Here is a 27,498-nt window from a genome sequence, read left to right as displayed (position 1 = left end):
TATAATCTATCAGTTTAAATTCCTAGACAAGTCATCAATTACCCTCTCAATCGAATTGGCTAATGCAACCACTCCATCCCCAGAGAGATGAATCCCACCCCTTGCATACATATCACATTTGCCAAAGAATAGGTCCCAGTTATCAATGAATGGGATTGCAAGTTCCTTGCAGTACCTGTCTAGCCAACAATTTATACCAGTTGCCCTAGACATCCATTCATTGCCCACTCCCTTTCTAGGCAAGATGCTATGTATGACTGGGATCACTCTCTTAGACCTGACTACTTCTGTGGCTGACCTGTACTTATCCAGTAGATCCTGTCTCCTGCCCTTCTCAATGTCATTACCACCAGCACTAAGACAGATAATGGGCTTATTCCCATTACCTGCCATAATATTATCCAACCTGCTGACTATGTCACCAACCCCAACTCCAGGAAGGCACACCCTCTGTCTGACCTTTCTGTCTCTGTTACAAAAAGCACGGTCCACATATCTTACCTGAGAATCTCCTACTATTAAAATATTCTTACCTTGATTAGCAGGGGAATCAGTGGTACCTTCAACCTCACTAACCACTGAAGTACACTCGTCCTGGAGAACAGAAAATCGATTTCCTACCTTCACATCTTCTCTGTTGACCCTCCTTATCTTCCTTCTTCCCGAACTGTGAACCACTTGCTGCCTAAAGCGGCTGCCACTATCACTGCCAGCGACCCTTTCCTCCTTACCAGCTAAATCCTTCTCACACTCTCTCCCAAACTCATCTTGGCAAAGCTTCAGCCTCCTATTTTCCTCCTGAAGAAGTAGATCCTCCTGCTTCAACACTTTAACCTGAGATTCTAAAACACTACAACAAGCCATGGTGCTTGGTAACACACTAACTCCCAGAACTTAGTATGACCGCAGGTGACCACTGACCTCAGTGTAGGAAAGGCAATGAATTATTTACTTCGAACTCAACAGTAAAATTTAAAATTTAAAATTTACAGAAAAACCTACAAATAATTGTTCCTATGTACACTATTATTCTTCACATCAAAATAGAGTTAAACTGTCTGTTTTGTCATCAATGTTTTTGAGAGCTTCACGTATTTGTAGTCAAGAGTTCATACATGAAGAAATATCCAAAATTTATGAAATAGCTTATTATCTGAAATACCCAAGAAACGTAATTGATAAATCCTTTTAAAACTGCTAGAAATACTTTTTACAATCCAAAAAGGGACAGCCAACCTTATTTAACTAAAAATATGTTGGTTCTTCCTTACCACGAAAACTTGGTTGATATGCTTTCTCTTCTTAAGACTTTTAATATTAAAGTTGTGTTTAAAAATCTTGATATAGTTAAAAAAAATAAGATAAAAAATTCTCCCCAAAATGTAGAGGGACGTGTCTGTAAGATTCCTTGTAAAATTTGTGATTAAGTTTATTATGGTCAAACTGGTAAAAGTTTTGAACTAAGATTAAAACAATATATATTTAGCATTAGAACTGGACAAGATTCTAATGCTCTATTTATTCATGTGAGAGATTTTAACCATCCAATTGATTGTCAAAAGGCTGAGAAAGTTGTATCCATCAAGTCCATGGTTGACAGGAATATAATAGAATCATTTTTCATAAAAAGCAGTTTTGAAAAAATTATGAAAAATTCTTTTATTTTATATAAATTGAACTCATTTATAATTAATAAAATTTCGGTAGAATTTAATGATACATTAGACAATTAAAAAATCTTAAAACTTGGGTGGAATATCAGGTGCACATCACAGAGATGGGTGCTGTCACGCAACTGTGAGGTGCGGTCTTTGTTATGATGACGTGTTTGTGAGGTGTAGTCTTGCACCGTTGTATGCCTTCTTGTTGATTTTTTGTATTTTATAATTCTTTGATAATATGAGAAGTCATGAAAGCACTTGGAATATCGCAATTTTTTCATAGATGTTGCTTTGTATGTATGCATGTATGTATTGCAAATATTTGCAAATAATAATGATATTAGCGGAGGAAAGTTAATAATGATAAGAATCGCATTAAAATTAAAAATAACTTGGCTTGAATGATGATAATAATGGTATTAGCGGATAATAATGACAGGAATGGTATTACAATTAAGAATAGCCTAGTTATTATGAGAAAGGAAGCCTGGATAGGAAAATTCAAACATTCGCGCCCGTCAGTCTGGCGCGAATGTTGATATTTGATATGTTAGGTCTGTCATCGGTATAACTATTGAGGCCTAACACGTCCAGGTACAGTGGTACAAGGTGCACAAGGTACACATAGATGGTTGCAACATGGTGAATACAACTAGTTTAGTGGTTTAATGAATCAGGTTGTTGATAATATTATAATGATGATAATAATAATATCAGCGGATGATAGGTGATAATGATAGGAATGGCATTAAAATTAAGAATTGCTTAGTTATGATGACAGTAATGATATTTGCGGATAATAATGATAAGAATGGCATTGAATAGGTTGTTAGTGATATTATAATGATAATAATGATATTAGCTGATGATAGTTGATAGTAATGATAGGAATGGCATTCAAATTAAGAATAGCCTAATTATTATGAGACAGGAAGCCTGAATAGGAAAAATTCACATAGGCATGTTAACTGACTCTGCGAGTATTTCCTGAATGTTCTGGAAGGTGCTGCCACACCGTTGACAAATAAGTTTTTTTTTCCTCTATTTTATTAGTAAGAAGGTTGTAAATGAAGGTATGTAATGATCCAATATTGTAACTTTTTACGCCACATTACCTGTTCTCAGCGGTTAGAAGCTTAGGGCTGGCATGCTATGTGCAAACTGTGAGGCCTACCGCCACCCTTCCCCATATGGGGTGTTGGGGGGGGGGGGCAGCCGGTGCGTGGGTTGGCATCTCCCTTGCCTTCCCCATACGGTCTGTTTCTGGCCAGTACCTCCACACTACCACTCTCTGAAAACTTACCCTATTTCTCCTGTTGCTGCCTTTGCAACATTGCACAGCTCCTGATGACGCACTGAGAAGTTTGAAAGTACTTGAGCTAAAGATTCCCCCCCCCCGTGGCTTGTCTTGCATTGCTAAGATCGCCTGTCTGCGATTGTTTTGCATATTTAAATATATATTAGACTGGTAGACAACAACCACTCAGGGACATACAACCGTCCTGCCAAGTGAGTGTGAAACAGAAACTGTTTTACATGATATTAAGATTGCTGTTTTTTTTCTATCATAAACACGCTGGATAACAGGTATATCTTGCTACTTCTACTTACACTTATGTCACACTACAAAGGCATGCACATACATATAAATACTTACATACAGTTTTTTTCTTCTTTTCTTAATAGTTCTTGTTCTTCATTTCCTCTATTCTCCATGAGGAATTGGAAAAGAATCTTTCCTCCATATGATATGCGTGTCATATGAGGTGACTAAAACGCCGGGAGCAATGGGCTAGTAACCCCTTCTCCTGTAGAAAATACTAAAAAAGAGAAGAAAAGCTTTATGAAACTGGGATGCATGAATTTACGTGGTTGTAGTGATGATGGTAAGGAAGAGATGATTGCTAGTGTCATGAATGAAAAGAAGTTGGATATCCTGGCTCTAAGTGAAACAATGCTGTAGGCCGTAGGTAAGTTTCAGGGGAGAAATAAATGGGATTAAGTCAGGAGTATCTGAGAGAGTTAGAGCTAAGGAAGGGGTAGCAATAATGTTGAAGGATCAGTTATGGAGAGAGGAGAGGTAATATAAATGTATAAATTCAAGGATTATGTGCATTAAAATATGGGTCGGATGTGAAAAGTGGGTCATAAGTTTGTATGCACCTGGAGAAGAGAGGAGTGTAGAGGAGAAAGAGAGATTTTGGGAGATGTTAAGCGAGTGTGTAGGAACTTTTGAATCAAATGAGAGAGTAATTGTGGTAGGGGACCTAAATGCTAAAGTAGAAGAAACATTTAGAGAGGGTGTGATAGGTAAGTTTGGGGTGCCAGGTGTAAATGAAAATGGGAGCCCTTTGATTGAACTTTGTATAGAAAAAGGTTTAGTTACATATAACACATATTTTAAGCAAAAGAGGGTAAATAAGTATACAAGATATGATGTAGGTCAAAATGACAGTAGTTTTTTTTTGGGCTAGGTACTGGTAGATAAAAGACTGTTGAGTAGACTTCTTAATGAACATATTTATATATGGGCCACAGATATATCAGATGTCTTTTTAGTTGTAGCTACAGTGAGAGTAAAAGGTAGATGGGATACAAGGAAAATAGAAGCAACAAGTAAGAGAGACGTGAATATGTGTAAATTAAAGGAGGAGACAGGGTAAGATATGAACAACTATTGGAGAATGGATGGGCTAGTGAGAGTATAGACAATGCATTGGTTAGGTTGAAGAATGCAGTGTTAGAATCTTAAGCAGAAGTTTGTGGTTACAGGAAAGTGGGTGCAGGAGGGAAGAAGAATGATTGATGTAATGATGATGTAAGAGAATAGTAATGGAGAAAAAGTTAGCATATGAGACTTTTTACAATGTAGAATTTATGCAAGGAGGGTGTATATGGAGAGAAAAAGAGAGGTTAAGAGAATGGTGAAGCAATGTAAAAAGAGAGCAAATGAGAGTGGGTGAGATGTTATCAACAATTTAAAAAAAATAGGAAAAAAATTGGAATGAGATTAATAATTTAAAGAAGTCTAGCAAATGAATGGATCTGATATTTAAAAATAGGAGAGGAGAGTTATTAAATGGAGAGTTAGAGGTATCGAGAAGATGCTGGGAATGTTTTGCGGAATTGTTAAATGTTGATGAAGATAGGAAAGCTGTGATTTCGTGTATAGGGCAAGGAGGAATAACATCTTGTAGGAGTGAGGAAGAGCCAGTTGTGAGTGTGGGGGAAGTTCGTGAGGCAATGGTAGAATGAAAGGGGGTAAGGCAGCTGGGATTGATGGGATGAAGATAGAAATGTTAAAAGCAGGTGGGGATATAATTTTGGAGTGGTTGGTGCTTTCATTTAATAAATGTATGGAAGAGGGTAAGGTACCTAGGAATTGGCAGAGAGCATGCATAGTTCCTTTGTATGAAGGCAAAGGGGACAAAATAAACTGCATAAAATACTGGGGAATAAGTCTTTTGAATATACCTGGTAAATAGTATGGTAGAGTTATTATTAAAAGAATTAACAGTAAGACAGAGAGTACAACAGCAGATGAACAAGGAGGCTTTAGGAAATGTAGGGGGTGTGTAGACCAAGAGTTTACAGTGAAACATATAGGTGAACAGTATTTAGATAAGGGTAAAGAGGTTTTTCTGGCATTTATGGATTTGGGAAAGGCGTATGACATGGTCGATAGGGGCGACAATGTGGCAGATGTTGCAAATGTATAGAATATGAGGCAGGTTACTGAAAGCAGTGAAGAGCTTTCACGAGAAAAATGAGGCTCAAGTAAGAGGGAGTTTATTTCCCAGTGAAAGTAGGCCTTAGACAAGGCTGTGTGATGTCACCGTGGTTGTTCAATATATTTATAGATGGGGTTGTAAGAGAAGTGAATGCTTGGGTGTTGGCCAGAGGTGTGGGGTTAAAGGATAAAGAATTAAACACAAAGTTGGAAAATTCTGAAGAGAAGTTGCAGGGATTGGTGGATGAGTTTGGTAGGGTGTGTAAGAGAAGAAAATTATAAGTGAATAATGGAAAGAGTCACGTGATGAGGATAAAAAGTTAGGTGAAAATATAAGTACTTGTGCAGTATAATGTGATCTTTACTGACAACGTTTCGCCCACGCAGTGGGCTTTATCAAGTCACAAACAGATCTACCTGGGTAAAAGGTACATGAGTATATATAGGATGGCATCAGGTGGAGAATGTTGCATGTGACAGTCTTCTGAGAAGGGTGATAGAGTCTAGAACGTAGGCAGATCTGACGATCCAAGGAATGCCTGTGTTCAACGCTGAAATTCACACAACCATTTAATCAACTACAGAAATGTAACACTTATCGCTAAAGTCGACAAAACTCACTACAGAAGAATCCTGGAATCATCACTTATCTGTATATCCAACAAAATCAACCAGAGTTTACTTCAGTGGCCAGTGAAGGTAAAGGTACTACTTCCCCTACTAATAGAGGTAAGCGAATTCTTGTGGTTAGTGACTCACAGGTAAGATATATGGACCGTACTTTCTGTAATAGGAATAAGAATGTAAGAGAGAGAGTGTGCTTCCCTGGAGCTGGTGTTGGTGACATAGTCAACAGATTGGATATTTTCATGTCAGGTAATGGGAACAAGCCCATTATCTGTCTCAGTGCTTGTGGAAATGATATTGGGAAAGGTAGGAGAGAAGAGCTACTAGATAAGTACAGGTCAGCTATAGATTTAATGAAGGCTAAGGGAGAGGTCCCAATCATATGTAGCATCTTGCCAAGAAGGGGAGTGGGCAATGAATGGTTGTCTCGGGAAATTTATGTAAATTGCTGCAAGGAACTTGCAATCCCATTCATTGACAACTGGGACAACTTTTATGCAAACATGATATGTATGCTAAAGATGGGGTACATTTCTCTGGGGCAGGGGTGGCAGCACTTGCGAACTTGATCGAGAGGGCCATTACTGACATGCCTAGGATTTTAAACTGATAGAAGATAGAGGTATGGGTGTATGTGGGAAATAGTCAGGTTGCAACACGAGGGTTGAAAACAGTAAATGCATAAAATACATTCATCATAAAGTTATGGATCAGGGTCATCAAACAAAGGGAGACAGCAGAGGGCAGCAAGAGACTAGCTCCCTTAGGGTTAACTACACTAATAGCAGGAGTGTAAGAAATAAGATAGATGAGCTAAGATTAATTGCAAGTGCAGGAAACAGATATTATTGCTATAACAGAGTCCTGGCTCAATCTGAAAGATAGACAGATGCCTTCTGAATGTCATATACAATATTATAAATTATTCCACACTAATAGCATCAAAAGGAAGGGTGGTGGATTAGCGATGTATGTCAGAGACTATTTAAATTGTTATGTTAAACAAGATATAAAATTAGAAGCGTCAGCCACTGAATCTGTTTCGTTACAGCTGCTCGAGGGCCATGAGAATCTAATCTTGGGTGTGATTTACAGGGCCCCAAATCTTGATAGGGAGTGCAGTAAACTTCTATGAGATGAAATTCGTAAGGCATCTACATAAGAAAATGTTGTGCTAATGGGAGATTTCAACTTTAAACAAATTGACTGGAGCAATTTGACAGGAAATTGAGAGTCTAGTGACTTTTTTGATACAATTCAGGATTGTTTTTAAGCAGTTTGTGATAGAACCAACTAGAGGGAATTACCAGCTTGTCTTGGTCTTTCCAGCAGGAAATTGCTAATTAATAATCTTTAGGTTAATGATGTGCTCAGTTTTATTATATCAAAGAACTACTCAAATAAAAGCGATCAAGTCTCTGTCCCTCACTTCCGCTTGGCTGATTTCATAGGGCTGAGAAAGTACCTGGGTGGGCTTAACTGGAATGACCTGACTATGGGTCAGGTAGGTGGTGATGGCTGCCAATTTGACGTTTTCCAGAGCATAGTTCTAGCTGTGCAAACAACTTATGTTCCAAATAGGGAAATCAGATTAAACAAAAATGATTGTAAATGGTTGAACAATAGATTAAAACATCTCATTAGTCAGAAGAAGAGCATATATAGGCAAATTAAAAGAGGAGGGGGCAGTTAAGAAATCAATACATTCAGTTAAAGAGAGAAATAAAAAAGGGAATAAGAAAAGCAAAAAAGAGATTATAAGGTTAAAGTTGCAAGAGAATCGAAGACTAACCCAAAAGAATTCTTTCAGGTATACAGAAGTAAGATCAGGGACAAGATAGGCCCACTCAAAAGTTACTCGGGTCAGCTCATAGATAGTGATAAGAAAATGTGCAGAATTTTTAACACATACTTCCTCTCAGTTTATACACAGGAAGACAGTAATGATATTCCAGAAATAATAAATTATGTGGAACACGACGATAGTAAACTATGCACGATTAGGACACAATTGGCATAGTCCTTAGACAAATAGATAAATTAAAACCTAACAAATCCCAAGTCATTGATGAACTGTACACAAGGGTTCTAAAGGAATGTAAAGAGGAGCTTAGCAAACCTTTGGCTAATCTCTTCAACATATCACTACAAACTGGCATGGTGCCAGATAAGTGGAAAATGGCAAATGTGATACCTAATTTCAAAGCAGGTGACAGGTCCTTAGCTTCGAACTATAGACCAATAAGCCTGACCTCCATAGTGGGAAAATTTATGGAATCGATATAATTGCCAAGGCAATTCATAGTCATCTTGAAAAGCATAAATTAATCAACGAATCTCAGCATGGTTTTACAAAAGGTAGTTCCTGCCTAACGAATTTATTAACTTTTTTCACTAAGGTATTTGAGGAGGTAGATCATGGTAATGAATATGATATTGTGTACATGTACTTCAGTAAGGCTTTTGATAGAGTCCTACATCAGAGACTATTGAGCAAAATTATGGCACACGGAATAGGAGGAGAAATTTTTTCCTGGATAGAGGAATGGTTGACAAATAGGCGGCAGAGAGTTTGCATAAATGGGGAGAAATCAGAGTGGGGAAGCATCACGAGCGGTGTTCTACAGGGGTCAGTGTTGGGCCCCTTGTTGTTCACAATCTACATAAACGACATAGACGACTGAATAAATAGCCGATGACACCTAAATAGGCTGTCGAATTCATTCTGACGAGAACATTAGAGCACTCCAGGAAGATTTGAATAGACTGATACAGTGGTCAGAGAAGTGGCAGATGCAGTTTAATATAGACAAATGCAAAATTCCAAATGTTGGACAGGAAAATAACTATGCTACATATAAACTAAATAATGTAGATCTTAATATTACTGACTGCGAAAAGAATTTGGGAGTTCTGGTTAGCAGTAATCTAAAACCAAAACAACAGTGCATAAGTGGTCGCAATAAAGCAAACAGAATCCTTGGCTTCATATCAAGAAGCATAAGACACATGTGCAACATCTGGGTATCTTTATTGTAGACGTTTCGCCATCCAGTGGCTTTATCAATACAAATTCCAGGACATAACTTGAAGACAGTAGAACTATGTACAGGCTTCAGAATCTCCACGACTATAGTGCTGTTCGCACCTACTCCTAGGTTGAGGGACTGATTACCTCATCTTCTGTACATAGTTCTACTGTCTTCAAGTTATGTCCTGGAATTTGTATTGATAAAGCCACTGGATGGCGAAACGTCTACAATAAAGATACCCAGATGTTGCACATGTGTCTTACTCTCATCTTGTCGGTATTATATACCATTCGTACACAAGAAGCATAAATAATCGGAGTCCTCAGGTTGTTCATCTCTATATATCCTTGGTTAGGCCTTATCTGGAAAACGTACAAAGGAGGGCGACAAAGTTGATCCCAAGTATCAGAAATCTTCCCTATGAGGATAAATTGAGGGCCCTGAATCTGTATTCTGTAGAAAGGCCTAGAATTAGGGGTGATATGATTGAGGTGCATAAATAGAAGACAGGAATAAATAAAGGGGATGTAAATAGCGTGCTAAAAATATCTATGTGTAGTTTTAAAATTAGGTTAGATAAATACATAAGTGGGTGTAGGTGGGTGTGAGTTGGACTTGACTAGCTTGTGCTACTAGGTCATATGCCGTGCTCCTTCCTTAACTGAATGTGACCTGACCTAACTAGGTTGTGGCATTGGCTTAAGCCAGTAGGAGACTTGAACCTGCCTCGCATGGGCCAGTAGGCCTGCGGCAGTGTTCCTTTTTTCTTATGTTCTAGAACAACGGCTTCTATAACATAGCTGAACCCCTTGCCAAGAAACTTCATCTCTATCCCACAGAAAATCATAAGAATGGAGGAACACTGCAGGAGGTCTGCTCATATACTTACACAATCTCTTCTGACGCCATCCTATAAATACTCACGTACCTTTTACACAGATAGATCTGTAGATGAATGGTTCACAGAACCGACACGTTGATAAATTAGACACATGTGCAACTCTTGGGTATCTTTATTAAGGAAACGTTTCGCCTACACAGTAGCCTTCTTCAGTCCATACAAAGAAGAAACGTGAAGAACAGGAGGAGAATGAGGTAATCAGTCCCTCAACCTCGAGTCGATGTGGTCAGTCCATCAATCTTGAATAAAATACGGCATATGAGCGGAGAAGCAGCTTATAAACCGTAGGCAGGAGAGGTGCAGCAGTTGTAGGTGGTGTCACATTTGCCCAATGTGGAAGTAGGTCGTGCCCAAGGGTTAGGCAAGCGAAGAATTCCCAAGTATTAAGATCCCAAGAAGTTGCAGTGTCTGACAGGATTGTAGATGAATGGTCCACAGAACCGACACGTTGATAAATTAGACACATGTGCAACTCTTGGGTATCTTAATACTTGGGAATTCTTCGCTTGCCTAACCCTTGGGCACGACCTATTTCCACATTGGGCAAATGTGACACCACCTACAACTGCTGCACCTCTCCTGCCTACGGTTTATAAGCTGCTTCTCCGCTCATATGCCGTATTCTATTCAAGATTGATGGACTGACCACATCGACTCGAGGTTGAGGGACTGATTACCTCATTCTCCTCCTGTTCTTCACGTTTCTCCTTTGTATGGAATGGAAGCCTAGGCGAAACGTTTCCTTAATAAAGATACCCAAGAGTTGCACATGTGTCTAATTTATCACAGGTAGATCTGTTTGTAACTTGATAAAGCCTACTGCTTGGACGAAACGTTGTCAATAAAGTCTCACATTATACTGCTTAAGTATTTATATTTCCATTGTGTCAGTATTTTATACTATTTCCAAAAAAATAGCTGACGGAAGATTGGACATCAGATTTGAGGGAGAGAGTATGGAGGAGATGAATGTATTCAGATATTTAAAAGTGCATGTGTCAGCAGATGGGTCTATGAAAGATTAGAAGAAAATGTGAGTGATGCATATAGAAGCCTGTGGGGACAAAGAACTTTGTCTATGGAAGAAAAGAGGGTAATGTATGAGAGTATAGTTATACCAGTGCTGTTGTATGGGTGCGAAACATGGGTGTGAATGTTGCAACAAGGAGAAGGCTGATGGCAGTGGAGATGTCATGTCTGAGAGCAATGTCTGGAGTGAATATAATGCAGAGAATTCGTAGTTTTGAAATTAGGAAGAGGTGCAGGATTACCAAAACTATTTTCCAGAGAGCTGAGGAAGGGGTTGTTGGGGTGGCTTGGACATGTAGAGAGAGTCGAACAAAATAGAATGACCTTGAGAGTGTATAAATCTGTAGTGGAGGGAAAGTTGGTAGGGGTCGGCCTATGAAAGGTTGTAGGGAGGGGGTGAAGGTAGTTTTGTGTGCAAGGGGCAAGGACTTCCAGAAAGCATGAGTGATCGTGTTTTATAACTCTAATGCAAGAGTGCCTCTGGCAAGACAGTGATGGAGTAAATGATGATGAAGGTAATCTTATAGAATCGCGTGGTCCCATGGGTTAGAGCGTCATGTGATTATCGATCACCATGAGGAGGGCCAAAACGACATGGGTTCCAATCCTCGGGTAACTGCATAGTTGTTATTGAATAAATACCACTCGTTCGTGGTTTCAACAAGATATATATTCTGCTCGTGAGGCAAGTACACCAAACTGGGAGTAGAATGAAATTAGCTCAGAGGCATCCACACCACAGTATGTCCTTGCATCAAGGTAAAACACCTATCTCTGCGAGGTGCTTGATTCTTGTAGGATTGCATGGTTCCGTGGGTTAGAGTATCATGTGATTTTCGGTCACCATGTAGCGGGCCAAAAAGATATGGGTTCGAATCCTCGGCTAATCGCAATGTTATTATTGATTAAATACCACTCTTTCATGGTTACAATAATATATATATATATATATATATATATATATATATATATATATATATATATATATATATTATATATATATATATTATATATATATATATATATATTATATATATATATATATATATATAATGTTGCAGTTTAAAAACTGTAGTGTAAAGCACCCTTCTGGCAAGACAGTGATGGAGTGAATGATGGTGAAAGTTTTTCTTTTTCGGGCCACCCTGCCTTGGTGGGAATCGGCCGGTGTGATAATAATAATATAAATATAAATATATATATATATATATAAATATAAATATATATATAAATATAAATATATATAAATATAAATATATATAAATATAAATATATATACATACTACTCGTGAGACTAGTACACCAAATGAGAAGTAGAATAAAATTAGCTCAGAAGCACTCACACCACCGTGTGCCCTTGGATCAACTTAAAACACCTAGCTCTACTGGGTGCTTGATTCTTGTAGGATTGCATGATCCCATGGGGTAGAGAGTCATGTGATTTTTGCTCAAAATGAGACGGGCTAAAACGACATGTGTTCGAATTCTCGGCTAGTCGCATTGTTGCTATTGATTAAATACCACTCATTTGTGGTTACAATATTATGTAAAAATATATAAATAATATATAATGTATAAAAATATATAAATACTGCTCGCGGGGCTAGTACACCAAGCGAGGAGTAGAATTAAATGACCTCAGAGCTACCCACACCACCGTATGTCCTCAGATCAAGGTAAAACACCTAACTCTGCTGGGTGCTTGATTCTTGTAGGATTGCATGGTCCTATGGGTTAGAATGTCATTTGATTTTCGCTCATCAAGAGGTGGGCCAAAATGACATGGGTTTGAATCCTCAGCAAGTCGCAATGTTGTTATTGATTAAATACCACTCGTTCGTGGTTACAATAATATATATATATATATATATATATATATATATATATATATATATATATATATATATATATATATATATATATATATATATATATATATATATGGAGGAGACTCGAACCTACGAACCTTGGAACAAAGTACGCAGTGCTTTACCAATCTACCCACACTGGACCAATACCTTGGAGTCCAGCTTGCGCTAGACGTTGATCCAAGGCAGCCAGCTTTCAGGGAGAAGGCTTACAGCTTTTCATCTCATCCCCTGGATGCATCAGCCTTACTAGAGATTTGAACAATGCAAGGAATCCGCAAGAGCAGGCGAAATATACACAAACACTGATCTCTGGCTGAATCTTTGCAATAACGTTCAACTGCAGTGCAATGATAATTTTCAAACCAGTCTCCAAACAACTGTCTCGTTACCCAGGCTTCCTTATTTAGCCACCATATCACAGGAACAGCCCTTTTATGAAGTGTATGGGACTCCATAATGTTTGAATTACTGGTCAAAGCGCCAGTGCAGACAATGAAGCAGCTGCAAGATTTCCTAATGATCTAAAAAACTGATTGAGGAAAATAGCTACTAAGACGAGCAAGAGGTTGTTTAGAGAGAAGATGCCGTCACACATGTATTTGGAGGAAAAAGAATCATCACAACCAGGATATAAAGTCTCCAGAGGCCGTTCGCTTTTATTAGGTGGGAATGTATCTGGTGACTTTAAATTAACCTTAATGCTGGTGTACAGAGAGGAAAATCCAAGGGCTCGATTTTCCGCTCTGTACACCAGCCTAATGTTAATTTAAAGTCACCAAATGCATTCCCTCCTAATAAAGGCGAATGGTCATTAGAGACTTTATATCTAGTTGTGATGATTCTTTTCCTCCAGATAAGTGTGTGGAGGCATCTTCTTTCAAAAACAACCCGTTTCATCTACATTAAAAAATTGTTCGTCTTCGTAGCCATTTTCTTCAGCCAATTTTTCTAGATCATTAGGAAATCTTGCAGCCGCCTCACTGTCTGCACTGGCGCTTATTAAAGTTGTAAAACTAGCCATGACTTGCCAAAAAACTTTCGGCTTCATTGCTGTTTTCTTTCCTAACATTGAACAGACTTTTTTCTTAAGCTTCACTCATCAACTGACTTAATGAAATTCTTTTCTGGCTACAGTCTTCAGTCCATAACACTAAACGACGTTGCATGTTATCCATTTCAGATGTACGAATTTCAGCAATCAATTTTGACATATAAAATGCTGTAGCCATTTCATGTCCTTTTATTTTATCTTTATTTCCTGTATGTGCAAGTAACGATGCTTCGTTCATTTTCTTGTCACATGCTGTTTTAGCATACGATGCACCGTCTTCATGTGGTTTTATCTTTACAGTCATATTTGAGTATAAAAGGAGGTACCAGTACTTTATAATAATCCAGAAAATAGTTGTGCATACGTATGTACTGTAAAACACTACATAACTTCACTGCTCAGAGTCTGGAGCGATACTAATGCTGACATCACGCTAGTCCGGTACACAGCAGCAATTCAATATCGGTGCGTAATACTGTTACATAAAATTTATATTATTAACTTTATTATCCGTATTATAACAAAACCGTATGATATAAGGTATTACTGTACATATAATTGTTTTTGTGTATCAGATACAAAGCATATTTTTGATAGTGATGCAGAAATTTTTCTCATTAACCCTTACAGACTTACCATTGGTACGAAGGCATAGGGTATTGTGGGTTATATGGGCCAGATCTTAAGCCATCATTACTGGTTAGTAACCCAGAGCTGGTGAAGAGAGTCATGGTACAGGATTTCGACTATTTCCACGATCGTAGGATCATCGATCTTACTGATAAGGATATGTACTTGAAGGAGATGTTGATAATAGTGAGTGGCAACCACTGGAAGGGTATCAGGTCGGTCGTAACGCCAACATTTACATCTGGGAAGATGCGCAAGATGTTTCCCCTCGTTTTAGAGAAGGCAGATGCCTTGGTGCAACATTTCAGGAACATTCATCACCAGAAGGACGTCTCTGTAAAAATGAAGTTTTCATTCTCTCGCTATGTCATGGATGTCATTGCTGCCTGCGCCTTCGGGATTGAATGCAACTCCATTGAAAATGAGGAAGCAGAATTTTCAAAAATGGTAGCTGAAATAAGTAAAATCAACGTCCGGTCAGTGATAAGGGGAATGGCCGTATTACTCCTGCCTAAATTTGTGCGCGAAGCCCTCAACATAAATCTGACCACTCGTGCCAGCTGCTTCTTTCGTGACTTGGTCATACAAACGATGAAGTTGAGGCAGGAGTCAGGCATAAAGCGTGGAGACTTCCTGGACCTGATGCTGGAGCAGCGTCAGGAGCAACTCCACCAAGATGCTAAAACACCAAAATACCGTAAGTAAACTGTAATGTTTATTATAGTCAGTATCGGGGGTGCTACTTCGGCTTATTGTTGAATAAATTAACAAAAATATTAAATAATTTTGTTAGGTAAGTTATTTCGAAGATCAAAATATTTTTAACTGAAAACTCTGTAAACTATTAAATCGTGTGTGTTGTTGCATAGAGAAGTGGAGGCTTCATCCTCAGTCCAATAAAAACGACCCATTTTTTTTTACAATTCGACTATCGAATATTTCACTGGGGCTTAGACAGTCACGTGTGTGACAGTGACCCGGGAATGAAAACATAATTATATATCTTTTTTTTTTTTTTTTTGGCAAATTCTGCTTTCAGAATTTAGGCTGGGATTGGCTTGGTTTGGTTCACTTGTCATCTACCACAATGCTAGTAAAAGAAATATTACATAGAGGAAAAAAAATTATCCAAGAGCAGGAAAGAAGGAGCCTCACATATTAAACAGTGCAACTCACAATCAAATGATCATTCAAAGAGGCAAAATTGGTCAATTAACAAGAACTCATTTAAAATTAAGATCTTTCTAAAATTTTCTCTTATACGTATGAAGATAGTTTTGTACATTTATATTTATGTAAAAATTAATAATTTTGGACCAAAAGAACCACAGAAATCTTACCTTACCTTATTATAAGAATCACAATTTAATTTTGTCTAATCTAACTAAATATATATTTTAGATAAATTTACTATAATTTATTAATAAACAAACAATGAAATATATTGTTTTCGTTAGGTCCAGAATGATTTTTACGAAATTACTGCATACATAAATTTTGTTATTTAAGGCAAAATAGGAAGTTTTATCTATTCGGCACGGAAGAAGAGGCACATGTCAAGTGTGTGGAGAGTTTCGAGCACACAACAGGGATGACCTTATTCGTGCACACAATGGGTGTGTGGGATCACATAGGCCCCCAGCAGAGAACAGCCCACAGCCTCCACAGACAGACGACAATTCCAATGGCAGCCTGCTGGCATTCATATCCACTGCTAGCAGTACCCTATGCCACGTCCCTAAAGCGGCTCGCCCATATGCAGCAGGGAAATGCACAGACCTTCTTAAGCAGGTGAATGGAGGTTCCACCAACCCAGAAACCCGAGGCACCATTAAAGCATGGGGCAAACTACTCCAGTTCGGCAATGTCTGTCTTCCAGTTCCTAAAAGACGAGGCAAACTGCTAACCACATCAGTTATCAAGGCAGTGCGCAACTACCCAAGAATGGATAATTGTGTGCCTTTGCCCCATCATTGCAGGAATTGACGACACTGTACCTCCCAAAGATGAGACCACAGCCAAAGCACTATGAGACAAGCATCCAACAAGGGACACCATAGCCATCAACGACAACCCTGAGGAAGACCCCATCACTGAACAATTAATTTTGCCAGAATCAGAAGTCTGTAAGGCGATAGTGTCATTTCCAGCAGGATCTGCAGGAGGTTACACTGGAATTCGACCACAACACCTCAAAGAGATGGTGAATCCAGTACTCGGAGCATCTACATCAATTCTTCTCACCGAGTTAACAACTGTCGTCAACAACTGCCTGGCTGGGCGAATCCCAGAAGAAATTAAACTTTTTTTTTTTTGGAGCCTCACTATGTGCTTTGAAAAAGAAGGATGGAGGAATCAGACCCATTGCTGTTGGTAACACTCTTCACCATCTCGTTGCCAAAGCAGCAGTAAGAAACATTGCCCTAGAAACTGCCAGTTTACTCCAGCCACACCAACTGGGATTTGGGGTCTCTCAAGGCAATGAAGCCGCAGCTCATGCAGCAAGGGACCTACCAGAAGACAAGGCCATAGTCAAACTTGATTTTAGAAATGCATTTAATATGGTGAAGAGAGATGTGGTCTTGCCGGCTGTTCAGAATCGGGTTTTCCCTTCATTTCAGCTGCCTACAGCAAACCCTCAATTCTTTTGTTCGACGAACATGAAATTCCCTCATCGGAGGGTGTTCAGCAGGGTGACCCCACTTGCTCCACTTCTCTTTTGCTTGGCAGTAAGAGAACTAACTTCCAGCCTACACAGCGAGCTCAACATTTGGTATCTGGATGATGGCACTCTGGCAGGTAGTGAAGAGTCCCTGTTAGAGGATCTACAACTGGTCAAGACACAGGGAGAGGCCTTGGGACTCATCCCCAATCCCTCCAAGGTGAAATCACCACAACGAACCAGGAAATAATCATTACTGTGCAAACAACTCTCCCAGAAGTCTCTACTACCACTCCATCCAACAGTACCCTCTTGGGAGCACCGCTGGGTCACCTAGGCATCGACACGGTCCTAAAGGACAAATTGAATGACCTGAAGAGAATAGAGGAGAGAATAAGCGATCTTTATGCCCATGATGCCCTGTATCTCCTGACAAGGTGTCTTACTAAGCCGAGACTCACTTCCTGAGGTGCACACCCTCTTTTGACAACCCAACACTCGACGAATATGACGCACACCTGAGATCAACCTTTAAGAAGGCACTGAATCTGTCACTAGAGGATCAGCAATGGGATCAGGCAACCCTTCCAGTGCGACTGGGAGGTATAGGGGTGCGCAAAGCAACGCATTTCTGTCTTCGTGTTTGGCTTCCGGTGAATTAGTCAGGAAGATTGTCCCCGAACGCTTGAGAGACGCAGTAGGAGCTCAAGACCCAAGGTTCACTGAAGCAGCCATGCAGTGGGACACCCTTGCAGACTCCTCCAGTAGACCAGCTCCTACCAAAGAGCACAAACAGTCCCACTGGGACAAACCAATCATGGAAAAAAATCACCAACACAGTGCTTACCAACGCTTCAAGAAAGGACAAAGCTCGTCTCCTAGCGGTGAAGGCGCCACACTCAGGAGATTTCCTGTTAGCTGTTCCCAGTTCCTCCCTGGGCATTCAACTCGACCCACAGGCCATTCAGATTGGTGTTGCTCGTCGCCTAGCTGCCCCCATCCTCACCGAGCATAGGTGTATTTGCGGCAGGGCAAAGGCTGATCTATTCGGACTTCGTGGTCTCCTGTGTCACACATCAGAATGGAAGTATGTCAGACATGAGGAGGTCACCGACATCATAAAGAGAAGCCTTACCACAGTCTGTTGCCCAGCCCAATGGGAACCTCAAGTGCAGAGGTCTGATGGAAGTCAAAAGCGTCCTGATGGAGCCACTATGCTACCCTGGAAGGATGGAAAGCAGATTGCCTGGGACTACACCTGTGTCGCCACATTGGCAGACACCTACTTGCCATATATATATATATATATATATATATATATATATATATATATATATATATATATATATATATATATATATATATATATATATATATATAATGTATGTATGTTACGGAAAAAATGTGGGGTTAATGTTAACGAGGGAGTGACCACGCCAATGGGGAGGGGACAGAGGTGCTATGTGTAGGTGGTGAGGGAACACATGGGTTCAGCAGTGCACATACCCACATTGTTCATGACATACATGGGAAACAAATAATGTTGCGTGTATTGTAAGACAATGTGAAAAATATATAGTGCGCAAGTCCACGTGTAGTGTACTCCCCTCACCCCTCTCCCCGAACTACCCCCACCCAACAACCTGCGACTCCCCCACGCAAATACCTGCGCCTCCCCCACCCAAATCCCAGCACCACCCCTGAAGCTCTACCAGGCCACCACAGTCACGTTCACTACCTTCTGCGCACCATACCCACCCAGCATGTAGTACTCCACTCCAACAGTCTACCTATCCAGATGGATGCCAGTCAGGAGGAAGCGAACAGCCAGGGAAATGGCACGGCTGGCAATACTAGGAGGGACAAGTGTCGGTCGTGTTTACAGCTTCGTTGTATCAACTTTAATGGTTTCCTCTGCAAGCACGGTAGCTGCCCTGCTCAGGATGTCCTTCTGTGGAAAGTGATAACCCAGAGCCACTTCAGGCACCTCAACCCACTCCAACAGATCTCATCTCATCAGATAATATCTTGATATCAGTTAAAGCAACAGGTACCAGGACACTTAGACATATTCCCAAAGTAGCCCTTCCACACACATCTGGGAAACTTACAGACCTCTTAAAAAAAGTGAGCGATAGTTCCAATATGCTAAATGTTCCACCAACCATCAAGGCATGGCACAGCTTGCTACTTTTTGGCAATGTCTGCTTAGCTATGCCAGAAAGAAGGTGAAAGATACTTAAGAGACTTTCCTAGAGCTGATAACCTCAGTCGCCTTCCCCATCAATACAAAAATGGGAGAGGCAGAACCCCCACTCACTCCACTAACAGCGAGAAAATCAAGAGTCCAGGTGAGCAAGAAAATTGAAGAGGGCAACACAGTGGGAGCAATCAGAATTATTACGAGTGAAGATACAGTTGCCCCCAGGAATGCTGACACTGCTGAAGCACTTAAAGGAAAGCACCCTGCCAGGGAAACCAAGGGCACCAAAAGTTCCAACACCTCTTTCCCCACTGGTGAACCATTGATTGTGCAAGACAGACATTTACTAAGAAATAATATCATTTCTGTCTGGCTCTGCTGGGGGTTACACTGGAATAAGGCCACAGCATTAAAGGAAATGGTTATTCCTGTTACCAGGGAGACTGTAGAGACACTGCTTTCAGAGATCACAAGGTTCGTCAATAATTCCTTGGCTGGTCTGATTCCTGACGAAATTAAACCTTTCTTTTTTGATGCATCACTTTTTGCCCTTAAAAAGAGGGATGGAGGAATTAGGTCAATTGCATTGGGCAACACTTTTTGCTGCCTCGTTTCCAAAGCTGCTGTCCGAAGTATTCGTGCAGAGACGGCCATCATGCTTCCACCAAACCAGTTTGGCTTTGGGTTCTCTCAAGGAAGTGAAGCAGCAGTTCATGCAAGAAGGGTATATCAGCAACCTGCCTGAGGACAATGCAGTGGTAAAATTAGATTTCAAGAATGCATTTAATCTCCTGAAAAGAGACGTGGTATTAGCAGCTGTATAAGAACATTTCCTTGGTTTCTTCCCTTTTGTTTCAGCTGGATATAGCAAGGAATCAGTGCTCCTGTTTGGAGAGCATGAAATAACATCAGAGGGTGTCCAGCAAGGGGATCCTCTCGCACCATTTCTCTTCTTTGTAGCGGTTAGGAAAATCACAGTCAGACTGACCAGTGAGCTAAATATCTGGTTCCTGGATGATAGTACACTAGCTGGTACAAAGGAGTCCCTTCAGATGATGATCTTACACAGGTGATGACATGGGGAGAGGAAATGGGACGGGCTTCATCCTGAATCCATCCAAATGTGAAATCATCTCAATCAGCAAGTGGTAGGTGTGGTGAGATCAAAACTACCAGGAGCATCAGTCATTACCCCCACAAATAGCGTCTTGCTTGGAGCACCATTGGGAAGCGATGCCATTGACACAATTCTCAGGAAGAAACTGGAAGAATTGAGGAGAATGGAACAACGAATAGGCAATCTTGACACCCCCGATGCCTTGTACCTTCTCACAAAGCGCTTGAGTCTGTGCTTGTGAACCAGACTGCCCGGCTTATGTGGCTGAGTGGATAAGAGTGCTGCATGGGAATCTTGACCGTCTCAGTAGCAGTATCGAGTCCTGCTGACTGCATTGATATATATATATATATATATATATATATATATATATATATATATATATATATATATATATATATATATATATATATATATATATATATATATATATATATATATATATATGCAAAACAACCACTCTGAAAGAATAGAGAAATTCCAAGCGCTTTCGTGACTACTCACATTATCAAGTTCCTTGATAATGTGAGTAGTCACGAAAGCGCTTGGAATTTCTCTATTCTTTCAGAGTGGTTGTTTTGCATATTTTGAAATCACCTGTTTACTGTGATCTTATTGCATATATATATATATATATATATATATATATATATATATATATATATATATATATATATATTTATTTATTTATTTATTTCTATTTATTTTATTATCACACTGGCCGATTCCCACCAAGGCAGGGTGGCCCGAAAAAGAAAAACTTTCACCATCATTCACTCCATCACTGTCTTGCCAGAAGGGTGCTTTACACTACAGTTTTTAAACTGCAACATTAACACCCCTCCTTCAGAGTGCAGGCACTGTACTTCCCATCTCCAGGACTCAAGTCCGGCCTGCCGGTTTCCCTGAACCCCTTCATAAATGTTACTTTGCTCACACTCCAACAGCACGTCAAGTATTAAAAACCATTTGTCTAAATTCACTCCTATCAAACACGCTCACGCATGCCTGCTGGAAGTCCAAGCCCCTCACACACAAAACCTCCTTTACCCCCTCCCTCCAACCTTTCCTAGGCCGACCCCTACCCCGCCTTCCTTCCAATACAGACTGATACACTCTTGAAGTCAATCTGTTTTGCTCCATTCTCTCTACATGTCCGAACCACCTCAACAACCCTTCCTCAGCCCTCTGGACAACAGTTTTGGTAATCCCGCACCTCCTCCTAACTTCCAAACTACGAATTCTCTGCATTATATTCACACCACACATTGCCCTCAGACATGACATCTCCACTGCCTCCAGCCTTCTCCTCGCTGCAACATGCATCACCCATGCTTCACACCCATATAAGAGCGTTGGTAAAACTATACTCTCATACATTCACCTCTTTGCCTCCAAGGACAAAGTTCTTTGTCTCCACAGACTCCTAAGTGCACCGCTCACCCTTTTCCCCTCATCAATTCTATGATTCACCTCATCTTTCATAGACCCATCCGCTGACACGTCAACTCCCAAATATCTGAATACATTCACCTCCTCCATACTCTCTCCCTCCAATCTGATATCCAATCTTTCATCACCTAATCTTTTTGTTATCCTCATAACCTTACTCTTTCCTGTATTCACTTTTAATTTTCTTCTTTTGCACACCCTACCATATATACCCTATATATATATATATATATATATATATATTATTTTTTTTTTTTATTATCACACCGGCCGATTCCCACCAAGGCAGGGTGGCCCGAAAAAGAAAAACTTTCACCATCATTCACTCCATCACTGTCTTGCCAGAAGGGTGCTTTACACTACAGTTTTTAAACTGCAACATTAACACCCCTCCTTCAGAGTGCAGGCACTGTACTTCCCATCTCCAGGACTCAAGTCCGGCCTGCCGGTTTCCCTGAATCCCTTCATAAATGTTACTTTGCTCACACTCCAACAGCACGTCAAGTATTAAAAAACCATTTGTCTCCATTCACTCCTATCAAACACGCTCACGCATGCCTGCTGGAAGTCCAAGCCCCTCGCACACAAAACCTCCTTTACCCCCTCCCTCCAACCCTTCCTAGGCCGACCCCTACCCCGCCTTCCTTCCACTACAGACTGATACACTCTTGAAGTCATTCTGTTTCGCTCCATTCTCTCTACATGTCCGAACCACCTCAACAACCCTTCCTCAGCCCTCTGGACAACAGTTTTGGTAATCCCGCACCTCCTCCTAACTTCCAAACTACGAATTCTCTGCATTATATTCACACCACACATTGCCCTCAGACATGACATCTCCACTGCCTCCAGCCTTCTCCTCGCTGCAACATTCATCACCCACGCTTCACACCCATATAAGAGCGTTGGTAAAACTATACTCTCATACATTCCCCTCTTTGCCTCCAAGGACAAAGTTCTTTGTCTCCACAGACTCCTAAGTGCACCACTCACTCTTTTTCCCTCATCAATTCTATGATTCACCTCATCTTTCATAGACCCATCCGCTGACACGTCCACTCCCAAATATCTGAATACGTTCACCTCCTCCATACTCTCTCCCTCCAATCTGATATTCAATCTTTCATCACCTAATCTTTTTGTTATCCTCATAACCTTACTCTTTCCTGTATTCACCTTTAATTTTCTTCTTTTGCACACCCTACCAAATTCATCCACCAATCTCTGCAACTTCTCTTCATATATATATATATATATATATATATATATATATATATATAGATGGGGTCCACCTCTGGTGTAAATTGTGGGACCCATAGCCTCGGAGAAGTGGATAAAAAGGCTTCAAGGAAAAATATTTGGATTTCTTCCTGAAGCCGTTTGAATATTCCACTTCCCCTACCACCCCATCTTTTCATATTTATTTTTTTTTTTACTAATAGGAATATTTTATTACATAATATGGTACAGAAGATTTAAGAGATACATTATTGATATAAAGGTGGCATATACGGTACATGTTGTTACGTATGTATCACCGATTATAAGGCGAAAATCTCATCCAGCTCCTCAGAGCTGGGGCGTGTGCCCAAAATACAGCAGGCATTACCCCTTTGAACAGCCGCACTGAGCCGCTGGAACAGAAAACTAGCTGCCCTGGGATCTCTAGTTACCCTGATGAGTCTTTTTCCCAGCTCCTTAAGGAATTTAGATGCACTCTTTCCCCATGAGCCAAGGGTCTCTGAGCCTATGGGAACAATCATATAATGATGGGCAAGTTCTCCATATTTTCTAGACTTTTTGGACTCCCTGAAGCTGGCAGCTGCCCCTCCTTCCTCCCTGGTGTATTGGAGATAGGTATCAGCCAAGGTAGATGCACATGTATAGTCCCACACCACCTGCTTCCCATCTGTTCAGGCTTGAAGGGTGATACCATCTGGACGCTTCTGGCTGCCATCAGATCTGCATAGTTGGGGTGGCTCCCTTACTGCTGGGCATCCAGCTGTTGTGAGGCTCCTCTTGATAATGTTATTAACCTCCTCATGTCTTGCAGTCTTTCCCTCGGATTTACGGCACACAAGACCATGGTACCCGAATCGGTCTGCTGCTTCACTGCCACAAATACACCTGTGTTCGGCGAGAATAGGGGCGGCAAGTCGAAGGGCAACACCGATGCGGATGGTCTGTGGGTCGAGACGTGTGCCAAGGCTGGAGTTGGGAACAGCCAACAGAAAGTCCCCAGCATGAGGGGCTCTCACTGCCAGGAGGCGGGCTCTATCCTTCCCTGACACACTCTGAAGCATTGTTGAGGCAATATTTTCCACTATTGGACCATCCCAGTGCGATTGTTTGTAGTTGTTGGGGGGAGCAGGTCTGGCTCCAGAGCCCGTTAGATTATCCCAGATCATTGCTCCGTCAATGAATTTTTGGTCCTGGACTCCTATCTTGTCCCTAAGATGTTCAGGGAGAATCGCTGCTACAAGCTCTCTGGATGCAATACACGAGGACAGAAAAGCAGGTAACGCAATCTGTGATGACTTGCGGACACCAATGCCTCCTAGTCTGACTGGAAGTGTAGCTTGGTTCCACTGCCCGTCTTCTAGAGTAAGGTTAAGTACTTTCGTAAAAATCTGCCTCAGAATACTGTCATATTCGTGCAGTATAGGGTTATCATATGAAGGTGCACATCTTAGGAAATATGTCAACCTGGGCAGACTCAAGCACTTATATATATATATATATATATATATATATATATATATATATATATATATATATATATATGTCGTGCCGAATATGTAAAACTGGTCAATTAGCAAGAACTCATTTAAAATTAAGTCCTTTATAAAATTTTCTCTTATACGTTTAAAGATATATTTTTTTAATTAATGTTAATGTAAACGTTTTTAATTTTACACCAGAAGCACCTTAGAAAACTTACCTAACCTTATTATAACAAGAACAATTTATTTTAGCCTAACCCAGCTAAATATATTTTAGATTTGTTTACAATAATTTAATACTAAACAAACACAGTGAAATATATTTTTTTCGTTAGGTTCAGAATGATTTTGGCGAAATTATTGCATACACAAATTTTCACTTGTCCTATATGGCAAGATGAGCGTTGCTATTTAAGCCAAGATCGCAAGTTCTGCCTATATTCTATGTATGCAAGACAACCACTGTGAAAGAGTAGTGAAATTCCAAGCGCTTTCGTGACTAATCACATTGTCAAGGAACTATTATATTTTAAAATCACCTGTTTACTGTGATCTTATTGCATATATATATATATATATATATATATATATATATATATATATATATATATATATATATATATATATATATATATATATATATATATATATATATATATATATGTGTGTGTGTGTGTGTGTGTATGTCGTGCCTAATAAGTAAAACTTGCTATTTGGTGTTCTTTCTGAATAAGACAAGCGAAAATTTGTGTATGCAAAATTTCTCAAAAATTATTCTGAACCTAACTACAAAAATATATTTTGTTGTTTTTGTTTATTATTAAATTATTATAAACTTATCTAAAATATATTATGTTGGATTAGGATAAATTAAATTGCGTTTGTTATAATAAGGTTAGGTAAGTTTTGTAAGGTTTATTTGGTACATAATTATAAACATAAATGAAAAAAATATATCTTTGAACATACAATGGAAATTTTTAGAAAGGATTTGATTTTAAAGGAGTTCTTGCTAATTGCTTAGAGTAATAATAAAAATAAATCTTGCTAATTGACCAATTTTACATATTTGGCACGACATATATATATCATATCTAATAAGCCGAATCGTCCAGTTTAGCCTATGTGGGAAGGGTGAACTTTGCCGAATGAAATAGTTGTGGACACTTTTTTTTTCCTGAGCTCCCTATGTTTTGTCTCTTAGAATGTTATTTGTAGTCAACTTTTTACCAAGTAATGAAATTGAGAAATAAATGATTGAAAATATGATTTTTGTGTTCCTATTTAAGTCTCTGTGCCTAAATGTTGACATCATAGGCTCCTCTGATGAGTAAATGTTTAGCTTAAGGACGTTTCATTGTGAATATTTATCACTATATTGTTTAACATTGAACCATAGTAATTATTTATTTGAGTCCAGTATAATTTAGAAAAAGAACTTTTACGTATTTTCTAGAAAACTTCCAAGTGCCACATTCAATACTTGCTGTTCTAATAAGTTTTGTTGGTTTGATTTTAGCTGTGAAAGATGAAACAATCATTGCTCAGTCCATGCTGTTCCTCATGGCCGGTTACGACACCACTGCCAACACTTTGGCATTCACCGCCTTCCATCTGGCCAAACACCCGCACATTCAACAACGTCTTCGTGAGGAAGTACAGAACATTGTCAAGGAACATGGCTCGCTAACCTACCAGGCAATTATGGAGGCACAATATCTCGATGCTTGCATTTCAGGTAGCCAAGTTGTTTTGTTAAACTATGGTTTATTATGTCTTTACGGTTACCTCACTGATTATGCACATAACCAGCTTTATTTACAAATAATTTCGTTGACACTAGTCTCATTTCTTGGAAAGACCACACCGAGGTAATAAAAAGCAGAAGGTTCAAAAATTGGAATTTCATCTTTTGAGTTCATGAGGAAGAAAGACAGTCCACCATTGCTGAGAGAGGACTAAGTGCGCATTGCTGTCTTGGTTTAAGCCTTTAAGGGTTCTGCTTACCATAACCCCCAAGTCCTTCTCGCAATCCATTTGGCTACGTTCTACGTTATTTAACATATAAGTTCTAGGGTTATTTACACTCCCGAGCTTCAGAACCTTACATTTATCTACACTGAACTGCATCTGCCACTTTTCTGATCAGGAATTGAGTTTGTCTAAATCCTCCTGAAGTTCTGTGACATCTTCGTTTGAATCAATTATCCTACCAATCTCTGTGTCATCGACGAATTTGCTCATGTCACTAGTAATTCCCTCATCAAGGCCATTGATATATATAATCAACAACAACGGGCCTAAAACACAAGGTTTTAGCTTTAATGATGCCGCTCGAGAGGTTGATCCACTCATCCACAACTCTTACCCAACCAGTGTTTTCCTATATCTTTTCTGAATCTAAATTTTTCAATCTTGAAACCACTGCTGCGAGTCCTGTCTTGAACAGTCTGTGCTCTTAGGAAAGATTTCTGATGTGATGACTGTTTTTTTTGAAAACCAACAAGATGAATAATTGAGACACTCATGTAACATATGGGAATCTTTATTGAAGAAACGTTTCACCACACAGTGGCTTCATAAGAACATAAGAATGGAGGAACACTGCAGAAGGCCTACTGGCCCATGCGAGGCAGGTCCTTATCAAAACGACCTTTACCTAAAGCTACCCAAGAAATAACTCCCATACCCAATGACACCAATCAAACCCAGCCCCTCCCACTCATATATTTGTCCAATTTCTTCTTAAAGCTACCCAGGGTCCTAGCCTCTATCACCCCACCAGTACTTACCTATGTCCTTTCTAAAT

General features: G+C 39.8%; 1 protein-coding gene across 1 annotated transcript in view; it reads left to right on the top strand.

Annotated features, from left to right (window-relative positions):
• The first annotated feature begins 3,519 nt into the window (after positions 1-3,519).
• Positions 3,520-27,498, top strand: part of LOC128685180 (cytochrome P450 9e2-like) — a 106,336-nt gene continuing 82,357 nt past the window's right edge. Inside the window, exons 1-4 of the mRNA XM_070085787.1 lie at positions 3,520-3,620; positions 10,957-11,044; positions 14,533-15,229; positions 26,209-26,427. Of these exons, the coding sequence (XP_069941888.1) occupies positions 3,520-3,620; positions 10,957-11,044; positions 14,533-15,229; positions 26,209-26,427 (1,105 nt within the window). The remainder of the gene's footprint in view (positions 3,621-10,956; positions 11,045-14,532; positions 15,230-26,208; positions 26,428-27,498) is intronic.

The sequence above is a fragment of the Cherax quadricarinatus genome, chromosome 1, assembly GCF_038502225.1.
Source record: "Cherax quadricarinatus isolate ZL_2023a chromosome 1, ASM3850222v1, whole genome shotgun sequence".
Taxonomy (NCBI): domain Eukaryota; kingdom Metazoa; phylum Arthropoda; class Malacostraca; order Decapoda; family Parastacidae; genus Cherax; species Cherax quadricarinatus.
Note: the sequence above shows the minus strand (reverse complement) of the source record. Positions and strands in the feature narration are given on the sequence as shown.